This window comes from Narcine bancroftii, chromosome 6, assembly GCF_036971445.1.
Source record: "Narcine bancroftii isolate sNarBan1 chromosome 6, sNarBan1.hap1, whole genome shotgun sequence".
NCBI classification, from domain to species: Eukaryota; Metazoa; Chordata; class Chondrichthyes; order Torpediniformes; family Narcinidae; genus Narcine; species Narcine bancroftii.
Genome location: NC_091474.1, coordinates 77,267,566 through 77,280,769, shown reverse-complemented (window position 1 = coordinate 77,280,769; position 13,204 = coordinate 77,267,566). Strand labels below are relative to the sequence as shown.

General features: G+C 39.3%; 1 protein-coding gene across 2 annotated transcripts in view; it reads right to left on the bottom strand.

Moving 5' to 3' along the window:
- The window catches only part of parga (poly (ADP-ribose) glycohydrolase a), a 138,243-nt gene that overhangs the window by 121,402 nt on the left and 3,637 nt on the right, over nucleotides 1–13,204 (bottom strand). For both annotated transcript variants that reach the window (XM_069885430.1, XM_069885431.1), the window contains exons 2-3: nucleotides 10,824–10,890; nucleotides 9,118–10,146 (exon numbers count right to left, since the gene is read on the bottom strand). In XM_069885430.1, coding sequence (XP_069741531.1) covers nucleotides 9,118–10,146; nucleotides 10,824–10,890 — 1,096 coding nt within the window. The remainder of the gene's footprint in view (nucleotides 1–9,117; nucleotides 10,147–10,823; nucleotides 10,891–13,204) is intronic.

The window sequence follows — 13,204 nt, the reverse complement described above, 5'->3', positions numbered from 1 at the left end:
CCCATTTTGAAGATCCAGGTAAGAAACAGGGGTGAATTTTATTTCTCATCTCAAATTTTGGGTTGTGATTGGTGAATTCTGCAAGGATGAATTCCCATTGCTCGAATTGTCATAACACAGGGTCGCTTACGTAGAACATAATTTGAATCAATAAATTAGGAGATGCACAAAATGAAAGTACGGAGGTTTTTAATCTATATTCAAGAAGGGCATACCACATTATCAGCAATAGTACTGAGAGGACATTCATGGAGTATTAAGAATCATTTTATTTCAGGATGTTGAGGAATCAATAAATTAACCAACTATTTTAGAGCCAGCATTGTGCAATGAGGAAGAATGAATAATCTGATGATTTGGGTGCAGTTAATGAAATGAATATGATACAACTTTTGCATATTTAGCCAATCTTAAATTATGATTTGAATCTGAACAAATATCTTCAAGCAGGAGACTGAATCTTTGGAATTCTCCATCCAGACCAACTGCAGTGGGCTCAGCCGCTGATTATGCTCAAGGCTGAAATTAACTTTTGTATGTTAAAAGAATCAAGGAACATGATATCAGCATAGGGTGCGGTTTGAAGAAAATAATCTTTTTTTTGGCTTAAAAAAAGCATCTTTGAATGAAAGTCATTATTGTGGCACAATTTACACTATTTAAATGTAGTTGTGAAGTATTATTATCAATCTCTTCACACGAGCTTCAGATGAAACCTTTAAAACCAAAGATCAACTTTTAGCACGTTGTTTTAAAGCTATTTTGAAAAGTTGAAAACATGCTCTTTAAAAAAAACCTTCTTCCTCTTTTGTGAGATGCTACACCCTACACAGGTCTTCATTCCTCTGGTTAAATCATGAGGAAAGTACTTGAAAAAAGAAAATTGTTAACTATTTGCTACATTTATAAATATAATGCATGCATTTTGGCCAAGGGGAAAAAGGTGTAGCCAACTCAATGCACTGTTGACCTTGATCTTTACTTTTCGAGTACTGTACTCTTATCTCTTTAGGAGATTATGTCATAATTTATATTATGTATAGATAGGTTTTTGAAGGAGACAGATTATGGGAGTAGTTAGGATGCAAACACTTCAAAACAGATCTCATTTAAAAATGCAAGAGTTATGCATAAGGTGGTACCTACAATTCTGCAAAGAGAATAACTCCTGTGCTAGAGATTTTCACAGAGGTGCAAATGGAAGGGTCAGTCAGAGAAAGAGAGACTGCTGATTTTCTGCAGTGGCTTTTGGAAGCTTGTTTGAAACCCCATTTTGAAGATGGGTTGTGAGTTCAGCCTGTTCAAAGCCCTGTGGTCCATACAAGAGGAGATGGCTGGCTGTATAATGTTTCGCCTGAGATAAGGAAAACAAAAAAGAAACTCTCTGGTGACCTGAAAGAAAGAGGTTCTCATCTGGAAAACCCTGATGGGGCAAGTTTCCTCGGCAAGACATTGATGTGGCTGATTGGAAAGAATCCGTTTGTGTGTGTCCAACGAGCAACAAACCTCTCTCTGAAAACCAAGAACTTTCCTGAGCGATAATCATTTACCTTTCAAGTACTTAAGCCTGGTGAAGATTCATAAATGTTAAATTCTGTGCACAGTATAAGAATTGCCTGATACTGGTGAACTTGGAGAGGTGAGAAGTGAGATTGGATTGTGAATCAAAGAACTTTTCTGATCTTTTACACAGAGTACATACACAAACTTAGAATTAGAAGGGGGTAAGTTAGCTTAAGTTAATAGTGTTACAGAGTTCTGTGTTGTGTATTGGCCTATGTGCTGTCTGGTTTTATGTTAAAAATGAGTTTGCCTTAGAGAGCTAAGGTGAAGGTGGACTGCTGAGAGAGTGGGAGACGGACTGAGCATGTGCAGAAAATGATCTAATAATTTCTGGACTTGGATGATAAACCACAGGTGGTGCTGTGGAGTGGAAGGAGCCCCAGAGCATGAGTCATGGTCTGGAGGACAGTTTAGAATGTTGGGATTTCAAAAAGGATGAACATTCCTAAGGCAGCCAGAAGGATCCGGACCAAGCCAGTTGTTCCTCTCTCTGCAAGCAACACAAGACAACTTCGAATTTTGTGCTCTCTCTCTCTCAAAGATCTTTTGGCTTCAGTTTACCAAACCAACTGAATTTTGTTTATGATCTTTGCTTGGGTTGAGATCGAAGTTTTTGTGAGTCTTGTTTGTTTTGTGTCTAAGTTTTTCTGTGGGCTGGTTGGAAATATAACTTAAGACTTTAATTACATATGTTATATTAGTTTATTAGTTCTACACTGTTATAGAGATTTGCATAGTGGGAATTGTTATAAAGGGGGGGCGATTTTGAATTAAAGTTTGAAGGTGAATTTTTTGTTAATAAAGTAATTGTTCATCTTTACCCCTGTGTGATATGCCTTCTTTGTGGTTGCTGGTTTGATCTTGTAACAATAGTAATAAGTCAAAGTTTGATGTTGTTTTTATGTTTAAAGAAAATTAAAAGCAACTTTTGTTTAAGTAACCATTTGTCTTGGTGAATTTCAATTGTTGGTGGGTTTTGGGGTCCTCTGGGCCTGTGACACTATTCCTTACAAATGGAAAAAAAATTACAAGTGCTCTGTCCAAAGAATAATTCTTCCTTTGCAAGTCATGGTCTCTTCCATGCCTTGCAAGGGCAACAGCATATAATTTTGACTTCTAAAGGGAATGGAGTAAAACTACTGAGACAAGGCTCATGATTAAAAAATGCACAACACTACATAATTTTAGCCCAAACCTTCAGCACACGTTTGTCCAAGTTACAACCTATTCAATCAAATGATACATTTTCAACTTTTACAAATCGATAGAGGTGTGCTGATAGTACAATTTAAAGACCAAGTGCTGGCAGAATGCGCAGAGTGCAGGGAATGTATTGTGGAGGTTAAAAACTCAAACATTCACTTACAGAAAGTTCCATTTTTGATGGCACCAGTTGAACAGCCCAGAAGCAGACGAGTGCTCCTGATTCCTATCCTTTCCAATGTTGGACATACACATTACTGCAGCACCTCTGCAGATGTTGTACTTCACTCTCTGTCAATTACACAACATGCTCAGTTCAATGCAAATATACCCTAAAATGATTAGCTAGTCTCAAAACCTGGTAATAGCTATTTTACAAGCTTACTTCGATGACGCTGAGCAAACTACATACTGCTCTTCCCCAATGACATTTCACAATTCTTTGACTAACCGTTTTTCGGAAAAGAAGGTATTTATAGTGTAAAGTGTAAGATTTACCAAAGCAAAATGGTTTCCAAATCGTGGCTAAATTTAAAGTTTAACTTTGATAAATAATCCCAAAGGACAAGTTTTAAAAATGGTGTTAAAAAGAATAAGATATGGCTACGTCAGGGTGACATGGTTAGTGTCACAGTTAGCTCAACATTATTACAGCGCCAGCACCCTAGGTTTGAATTGGCAGTCTCTGTAGTTTGTACATTCTCCTGTGTCTGCATAGGTTTCCTCCGAGTGCTCCAGTTTACTCCCACCCTTCAAAACATACGGGGATTGGTAGGTTAATTGGGGTATTTTGGCAACACAGTGTTGTGGGCTGGAAGAGCCCTTAACAGTGCAATATTCTTAAAATGTAAAATTTAAAATAATTAAAAAAGCATGCTGAAATTCTATTGCCACGTAGACCAGCCTTGCTTGTGTTAGCTCTTGCTGTCTCTTCAAACTAACTGTAAGCATAGAATTAAACCCTTTTACAATTGTAATCTGTGATTATTAAACTGAGTAGGTTAATGTGCTTTCATAATGAAATGCATTTTTATGTACTTTTGAATTATAACTTGGCCTTTAAAAACATGTTTGACCAATTTTCATTTAACTTTTAAGATTTCAATTCATGAATAATTAACCTCAAATTCATTGCCTTTATTGCCAGCTGACCCCCCTTTGTTAGGAATGAACCACTGCTAGTTCCATGGACACTAATACTTTGCATAAAAAGCAGAAAAAATTAGTAATGGCAGACTGTTGAACTCTAGAGAACATAACAATCAAGCTCAGTATTTTAACCTCACCCATCTCTACACATCTTCCAGCACCAGTGCCACAGAGCAATTCTTATTGGTAAAAACCTTTCCTGATCTATCCCATTCTTACTACAAAGTTACATTATCCTGAAATAGTTTCACAAGATCAAGATGACGGCGCTGCTGTAGCAGTAGCCCCACTGCGGACCTGCAGGGAGTGGAGATGCAGTGCTTCCATGGGATCCAGCCACCCAGTTGACCGACGTCGGCTTTGAACTGTCCGTTGAGGGAGCCAATGGGGGTTTTTATTTGAAATCCCGCCACCATGGGTCTGCACCAAGATGCAGACTCCGGGGTAGTGGAGGACTGGAGCAGGGCAACAGAGGATGGAAAGACCACCCTGGTATGAGATGAAGAAGCAGAGATGTTCCACGGGGACCACAGTCGTGGACCAGTGCATACGGCGGGCTACCAGCGACTTGAGGCAAGGAACCTGCGGAAGCTGTTGGCTGCTGGAGACTGTTGTTGGGAGACTCGTGTTGGGCTGTGGGCTGCTGGAGGGGTACCAGGTATTGGAACCAAGATGCGAGGAGGTGCCAAGGGCGCTGAAGGGTTCCTAACTGTGTGAGAGGTTTGGTGGGGGGGGGGGGGGGGGGGGGGGAAGCACGACTCTCTTTTGCTCCTCTCTCTGCGACTGTAAGGGCACTTCGGCAATTCCTGCCAGTGTCTGCCTTGCAGCAGGTAAAAATAAATTTCATGTTTTATTTCTATGATAATAAATTGAATCTTGAATAAGACAAGGAAATAGGCAAAGATAACGAAGACAACTGTCAAAATCTTAATTTTACCACAGGATGCATGGAGTGGCAGGTGAAAACAACAGAGTACATATTTGTCCCATGATTGCTGAAACAAGTGAAGGTGTTGGAAGAATGGATAATGCTTTGGGAACTGTGGAAAAAGTCACATTTTTTGATCCAATAAAAATTAGTTGCTTCATCAAGAAACACTAATGCAGGCATCATCTTGATGGTTAAAAAAATGTAATATTCAACTTGCAAATCTCAGGACACAAGGAACATGTTTAGAACTATGTTGACAAGGTACTGAGAAAATAGATTTATGTGTCCATAGCCATTTTTGTTTTCCATAGAACTCCGAATATTAAAGAAAATTGTGCATGTTCTTAAAATGCCAGTATGACTGAAAAATTTAATTGAGAAAACTAACAATGCGGACCACAGAAATAGACTGCTGTAAAATTGACAGTTGTCCTTGTGCATTTCAAAATGGAACATTTTGCAATATGGTTCACAAGATTCCTTTAATGTTATATAATAAAAACAGCGCAATATTACACAGAGCTTGCTTTCTTCTGGTGTAAGGCAGATTGATTTGCCATCGGCAGAAATTGCTTGAAGTACCTCAGTCAGAGAAAAAAGTCCTGAGTGTTCGTGGATTTACCTCCACCCCTGCTGCATTCCCCGCCAAGGCTAACTTTATTTTACAATTTGAAAGCACCAATTGGAGCCTTGCTATAATCACCAGCAACTTATCCCTTCGGAGAAGATGGGTAGCAATAAACTCCTCCAAAATCACACTCCTCTAGTATACTTTCTCGACACCAAAGACTGCAGAGCCAAACACTGTTCCAACTTCATTTAAGTTCATCGATAGTGCCAGTAGGCCAAATAATGATGAAAAGGAATTCAGAAAGGTGATTGAGGATGTAGTTTGGTGCCAAAAAATCCTCCCACTCTCTCAACATCTGCAAGACAAAAAAAATGATTCTTGAGCAGATGTACTGTATGGGAGGTGGACCACAACAAATGGTGCTGAAGTGGAGACGGTAGGAGGGCTTCAAATTCTGAGGAATGAGTATTTCCAATGACCTAACCTGGACAATGAAATGCTCCAATGCCTTTGTGTGTTTTTTTTATAAAAAGGCTGAGGAAGTTCAGGATACACTCATGTCCCTCAAGAACATCTACAGGTGTACCTTGAAAATAATACCACCTGGGTGCAACAGAGCATGGTGCTGGAGCTGTTGTCCAAGCTCAGAAGGAAGCTGCAGAAAGTGGTGACTGCAATTCAGAACATCACAGAAACTTCCCACCCTCCATCTGCACCTCCGCCGCCGAGAAATGCAACCAAAATATTGAACAACGCACCCTAACCTTGTCAAACTCCCCTCTTATTTGGGAGAGGGCTCAGAAATGTGAAATCACACACCAGATTTAGAGACAGTTTCTTCCCTGCAACCAACCTCCTAAATGAACCTCACACCAATCCTCTAATGCTACATACTAAATGATATATTTTCCATTGTAACTTTATCATCTGTAATGGTGCTCTCCCTTTTCTACTATGCTGTGAAAGTTACTTACTAGACTGCTTGGGGAAGAACCCTTCCCACTGTAACAGGTATAATACAGCTTATAAACTTGAACACTTCAACAACTAGGGACACACTACATGTTCACGGCATTGGGGGAATCCAGAACCACAAACTGCAGTTTAAGAATAAGGGGAGGCCATTTAGAACAGAGTTAAGGAAAAACTTTTTCACCCTGAGAGTGTGGATCGGAATGCTCTGCCTCAGAAGGCAGTGTAGACCAATTCTCTGGATGCTTTCAAGAAAGAGATAGAGCTTTTAAAGATAGCAGAGTCAAGGGATGTGGGGAGAAGGCAGGAACGGAGGTACTGATTGTGGATGATCAGCCATGATCACAGTGACTACACTTTGGTAATTGTTTGCATAAGAGGATGCAGACTTCTAGAGGGATGTCAGGGTTGGGGGGCCAGGTGGCGGGTGAAATGGGGGAAGGACCAGAATATTCAATTTTCGAAGAGTAGCTATGAAGTATTGAACTGCACGTTTCACAAACATTTCTACGACTGATTCCACCTGCATTGAATTCGTCCATCATTATTGAATGAAGATCTACCAGGACCAGTGCCTGAAGAGGGCACACAAAATCAGTGAACTGGTGCGGACTCGAAAGGCCAACATGGCCTGTTTCCGCTCCGTAAGTGGTTATATGGTTATGGTCATCTTGCGGGACACCACTTTGGAGGTGCTGAATTGGATTGTGAACGACACAAATCAAATTTCAACAAGAAGCCAGATCAAGCAGAAACCCTCATCTCTCAAAGATATCTTACTTGGCCGATCCTGTCCTCTTTCTTTGAAAGAATGGCCATCAGTCATATTTGCTCTGATAGAAAGAATATTTTAACACCCAAAGCAAATACTGAGAGCTCATTAAGTTCTCCCCAACCCCCCCCATTTTGTTGTTTGCCTTCACCTACAGGAAGCATCCTACACATGAATATGTCAATTAGCTTCCACATTAACGTGACAAATACTATTATGCCACATGTTATAGGACATAAAAACACTACAGCACAGTAGCACACCCTTCAGCCCTCGATTTTATGCTGATCTACATATTCCTACAAATAAAACTAAACCCTTCCTTACTCCGTAACCCTCTTTTTTTCATCCTTGCTGCAGTCTCCAATGTTTCAGCCTATTCCACAAGTTTGTACATGCTAACCATCCTACAAAGGTAGCATTAATGTTAATACAATCTACATACTTTAAGAAATGAACACTAAAGTTTGTTTAAAGGTTCTAATACAGTTAAAAAAAATGTTCATGTTTAAATGCATTTAATAGTATTTTGGGCAATTGTATTATTATAGTTCCCTTTAGCTCATAAAATTAGGGAATTTGTCTGCATGTTAAAAAGTAACCTACAAGTGTCAGCTTGGTACTGATCTTTTTGTACTTTGCCGAACAATCGACTGCTGCATTTTTTTTAAAAATTACTTCAAAGATGACATGTTAAATTACACAAATAAAGTTGAGCACCAAAAATATACAATGCCCATTAACATGTCCTTATATTATTCCCTGACCTACTCTAAACAGAGCCAGGAGGTTATGGTGGTCCACGTTTTCGGATCTTACCAAGTATGAAAAATAATGGCAGCAGTATCATTAGTTTCACTTTCATTTACAGCTCCAATAGAGAATGAACAAAACCTTGATAATTCACGGCCATTTCAGAACTGCTGTGGATTCAAATTTGTAATTGAATTCTTTAAATTTAAAATATAGATTAGAAAACTTCAGATAAATGTTAATTTAACTAAAGAAATGTTTTATTTCTGATAATTCTGAAACAGAAATACTGCAACTAATGATTTTACAATACAACTTTTTTTTAAAATCTGTAATATGAGACAGCTGAACTAACAATGTAACACTCAAAGGGCCCCTCAAAAGTTTAAAACAATTCCTTTCAAGTACTCCTCTATTCGACTAGCGACATACCAGAGAATTTGTGCCATGTACACTACAGGCAGACTCCTCAATTCCACAATTATCTGATAACAAATTGAACGAAACGACAGCACTATTCACAACCAAACCAACACATTTACTACAGACCTTCATGACTGCAAAAAACATCTACAACCCAACACCATGCACGAAGTTATTCTATCAGGCAATACTTTCAAGTGTCCAATTTAAAGCAAGTTCAGCCAATACATTCTGCTGCCGTGCAGGTTCCAGACCTCGACACAATCGTAAATTCCTGCATTTTATGCAGCAAATCGCAGATACACAGGAACTGTCAGCTATTTCCTGCTTCAGACCCAATCAACCAATCAGGATGTCCGTGGATTAAGAGAAACGTATCGACTCTTTGCAACAAAATTTCAATATTACAAATTTTAAAACAGATGAGGTTGATGTCATCAATATCAAATTGAAATGAGAGGAACGTAAAGAAATGTGTCGAAGGCACTCTACTTCGTATTTTACAGGAGGCTGTCCCCGAGTTAGGACAAGTCGGAAAACTCGAAATGCTAACTCTATCTCCACGGTATTGTAACAGCATCAAAAGCACACAAAACCGAAAAAGAACAGTAACTAAAAGAGAGGAAACTAGTTCTGCGTTCACGGGAAGGCATGTTAGACTTCCTCTTTTAATGCTATCACCTGTAGGCTGCCCTTAACCTGGGCATCATAACTAAGGGCCATTCTGTCCCATATATTCACTATTTTTTCTGCACATGTAGATTTGATAAATAAACATACCTCTTGTCATTTATCCTTTGTGGCTTCCTGACCAGGTACACAAAATGATCAGTGATTTTTGTTGACATCTTGGTCGATCCTTTCCAACTTCCAAACTGTGAAGGCGAACTGGTTGATGGGTACATTTTTTCCTCCGGCTTCACACCATAAAATACTTTGCGTTTTCCCTTCGAGTATGAATCCTCACAGTGACAATGTACATCCCTGTCCACCTCCATCATATTGCCATCATTTTTATTACCAGAATAAGAACTAACAGAATAAACCTTGTGGCATAGGGATGTGTCCTCCAGACCTTCTGAAACTTTGGTTGGAAAGCATGCAAGTTCAGTGTTTGACTCATGAGGAGAATGACCTGAAAAATCTAATTGCGCAGAATAGATTGGCTCAGACTCTTTCTTAGCAGTGAACCAACCACCTGAGTTTCGCTTCTCACTATCTTGTCTTTCACTTCCACTCGTGCTAGGGATACACTGTTCGGACCCAGAATCAAAGAGTGGACTCTCAGGGACAACAGAAATCTCATCAAGCAAATCTTCAGTCGAATTTATGGTCTCAAGGTTTCTCAAGTGAAGGTCCTCTTGGATCGTGCTTTTGTCACCAGCCTCCGAGGCCACAGTAATCCTTGTGTCTTTTAACCCAGGAGCCTTGATTACCCATTCTTCAAGGGTCTTGCACTTTTTTTTATCTGGAATGATGCTCTTCGCTTTGTCTGTGGAGTCAGAATTTTCTAAGTTGGGCACTGGGGCTTTTTGGTTATCTTTATCATTTTCAGAGGTCTGCCTATCCACACTTTGAATGGTCTGCTCAAATCTCAGAGTCTCTGAACCAAAGGGGTTTTTCCACTTCTGTTTTCTTGCCTTCTCTTCAGACTCACAACATTCTGTTGATTTGCTGCTGCCGGACTCAGTTTCTGAAGCATTATACATCCTTCCCTGTTGCACAAATTGAACACTCCACATAGCCTTGCATCCTCTCTCAGATACTTCTTCTAATCCTCCATCTTTGGCATTTAGTTTTTTCTCAGTGCTGTCATAATACAAGGTAGAGAAGAATAATAAAATATTTAAATGCAATACATGTGATCTTATTAAAATGCTCTCTTCAACTTAACATTTTTAACCATATTTGTCTTTAGCTACTGTCCCACCCTCATGTCTTGAGACTAGTAATCCATTTACAAAGCTGGGTGACATGGTTAGCACGTCAGGGCCAATGATGCGGGTTTGAATCCCATAGTATCTGTAAGGAGTTTGTAAGTTCTCCCCACATCTGCGTGGGTTTCCCCCGGGTGCTCCGGTTTCTTCCCACCCTCCAAAATCGTACAGGTTGGGCAGCACAGTTTTAAATGGCCTGCATTGAGTTCTACCAGGCTGTAAATAAAATTTAAAAAAATAGCATTTATAAAATGTTTTAAAATTAAAAATCAGTTAGTTAAATCAATTCCACTGAGGCTACTTAGTGTCAGAGACCATCTGAGAACCTAAGAGTCAGTTGCCTTATTGCCTGGGGAAAATAAAATACACAATCCATACCATGTTGGAAAGGGAATCTCAATTGCATCAGCTAAAAGTAAAATCACATGGAAGATAGTCAGTGCCAACAGAAAGGGCAGATTGTGGACCTTCAATCAGCATTGTTGCACCAAATGCTTGGGAAAAAAAATGATGACACCTGAAGCAATACATGATGTACACAAATTATACCTGGCTTGGTCCATCCTTAAATCTGCACTTTTGTCTGTCGTCAAATCTGTCCACTCTTCTTTGTGACCTGCAATATTTCAAAACATTAATACAGGTCACATAATTTCAAGCATAACATCTAAAAAGTCATGTTGCATTAATTCCACTTGACTAAGCTTTGGTACTTTGCCTAACTGAACAGTCATAATTTTTAAACAGGTTCATTCAGTAAGTATAATTTATTTAATATTTAGACACATAGCACAGTAATAGGCCTTACTGGCCCACATATGACATCCAATTGACCTAAACTGGATCACCTGAGGAAAACCCTCGCAGATACAAGGAGAATATACAAACTCCTTACAGATAATGATGGATTAGATCTAACCACTACGCTAATTCCGCTGCCCAAATACTGGACTACTTTTCTTGTCAGTGTATCATTTTTCTATTTCCAATTAATGCCAAACTAACTGTTCCCTTATGTAACTGCATCCACAACATTTGAAAGTTATTTGGGTCCCTTCCAAGTAACAAACTCTCAAATACCTTCTGAAATCAAAGAATGCTCGAGATATTTAGATCTCACTCATTAAGCTCACCAGCAGTCATCCAGAACAAGGAAGGCTCTTGGCCCCAGAATATCCTGGAACATGGTTCCTGCACAAGTTTGTTCCAATGTGAACCAGCTGGAAGCATACTTTATCCTTTTAAAGCCAGAGAGCATTAAAATATTTAAAAGAATATCTTACTGGATTGCACGGCTTCAATGGCAAAGGAAGGAACTTGCATCAAATTAATCAACCCAAGTGATATGAACGAATGAGGAAGTACAGTTAAAATCCATGGATCACACTGTCCTGGTGCAATTAGCTGAAACTTGGTGGGTAGAAAGAGGCCAAATGGTGTAAAGAAAGAATAAAAATGACTTTTGGGCTCCCAGTCAGGTACAACCCAATAAAAGGCGGCACAGTTAGGGTAGCAAATAGTGCAACACTATTACAGTGCCAGCAACCAGAGTTCGAATCCGGCGCTGTCTGTAAGGACTTTATATGTTCTCCCCATGTCTGTGTGGATTTCCTCTCTCCATTCAAAACATACCAGGGGGTTGTAGATCAATTGGGTGTAATTGGGCAGCATGGGTTCGTAGGCCCAAAAGGGCCAGTTACTCTGCTACATGTCTAAATTAAATTTAAAAATTAAAATGCTGAATGCCTCAGAGTGAACAGTGATAATTACTCCCAGGACAATGAAAATTAATTTCTCTGGCAACATTCCAGAGCTCAGAAAATATCATGTCAAGTCCAACCATCTTTCTGGATGATACAATGTGAAAAGAACACAGTTAAACACAATCATTATTTTGCAACATTATATTTAAGACAGGAATATTGATATTTTAGTCACTTTTTATAGTGCTTGTTTGAACTAGGATCCATTAATTATTTATAACTTTCCCCACTGCTCAGTAGGTGTATCAAGTCTCCAAAGCACACAGCAGAAAGGTCTTGTGTTTGATCCCCACTATATAGTATGTTAATTGATTTCAGCAAACCCTCCTCTAGTTAGGAGATTTTTAGAAATTGACTGAAGTTTGCACCCTTATCACTATTCAGGATTGCTCAATAGAAATTCATGGGATGAAAGAAATACGAATATAAATTTGGATAAAATAATTCCATAGTGAACATTAACCTCCAAAGCAGATAAATGTCACGAGGAAGGAATGTAGTAGTAGTTTATTTATATCGCGCATTTAACACAATGCATGTTGATTCAAAGTGCCGAACATACAATTAGGAATAAATTGGTTACTATCTAAAAAATGACAGACAACCAAAATACACTGGAGCAGCCATCTTTTTACATAAACTATACAACTTAGAACATTAATTATTTAAACACTGATATGTCATAGACATGGACCAGACAAGTGTTATACTAATACTGGGCTTTTATTAACAGACTATAACCACCACTAAACTGGCCAGTGGGAAAGTATCTCCATCTGTTATATCGGTAGGGTGGAGTCAGTATAATACCACCCATTACATCATCACAAACCCTAACACGTTCCTCCCGGTCACAGCAATTAACTTCACAATTTCAAATGAACAGCGCAACAAAGTTTTTTTAAAGAGTGAGACAGGAAAATGACCACTTGTACATGACCAGTGAATGTCCGTGGTTTTGACTCCAGCACTGCCGCAGCCAGAATCCATTCCAAACCATCAGCAGCCCAAGCTTCAGATCTGAATCTTCGTCATGATCAGGAAGCCTTCAGCGTCCTCTGCACCCTCTCGCATCCCTGTTCCGATACTTGGTATTCCCTTCAGCCAATCTGCCACCTGGTGTGAATCCCTCGATCACAGTTGCTGGTAACCCACAGCGTGTAGGTT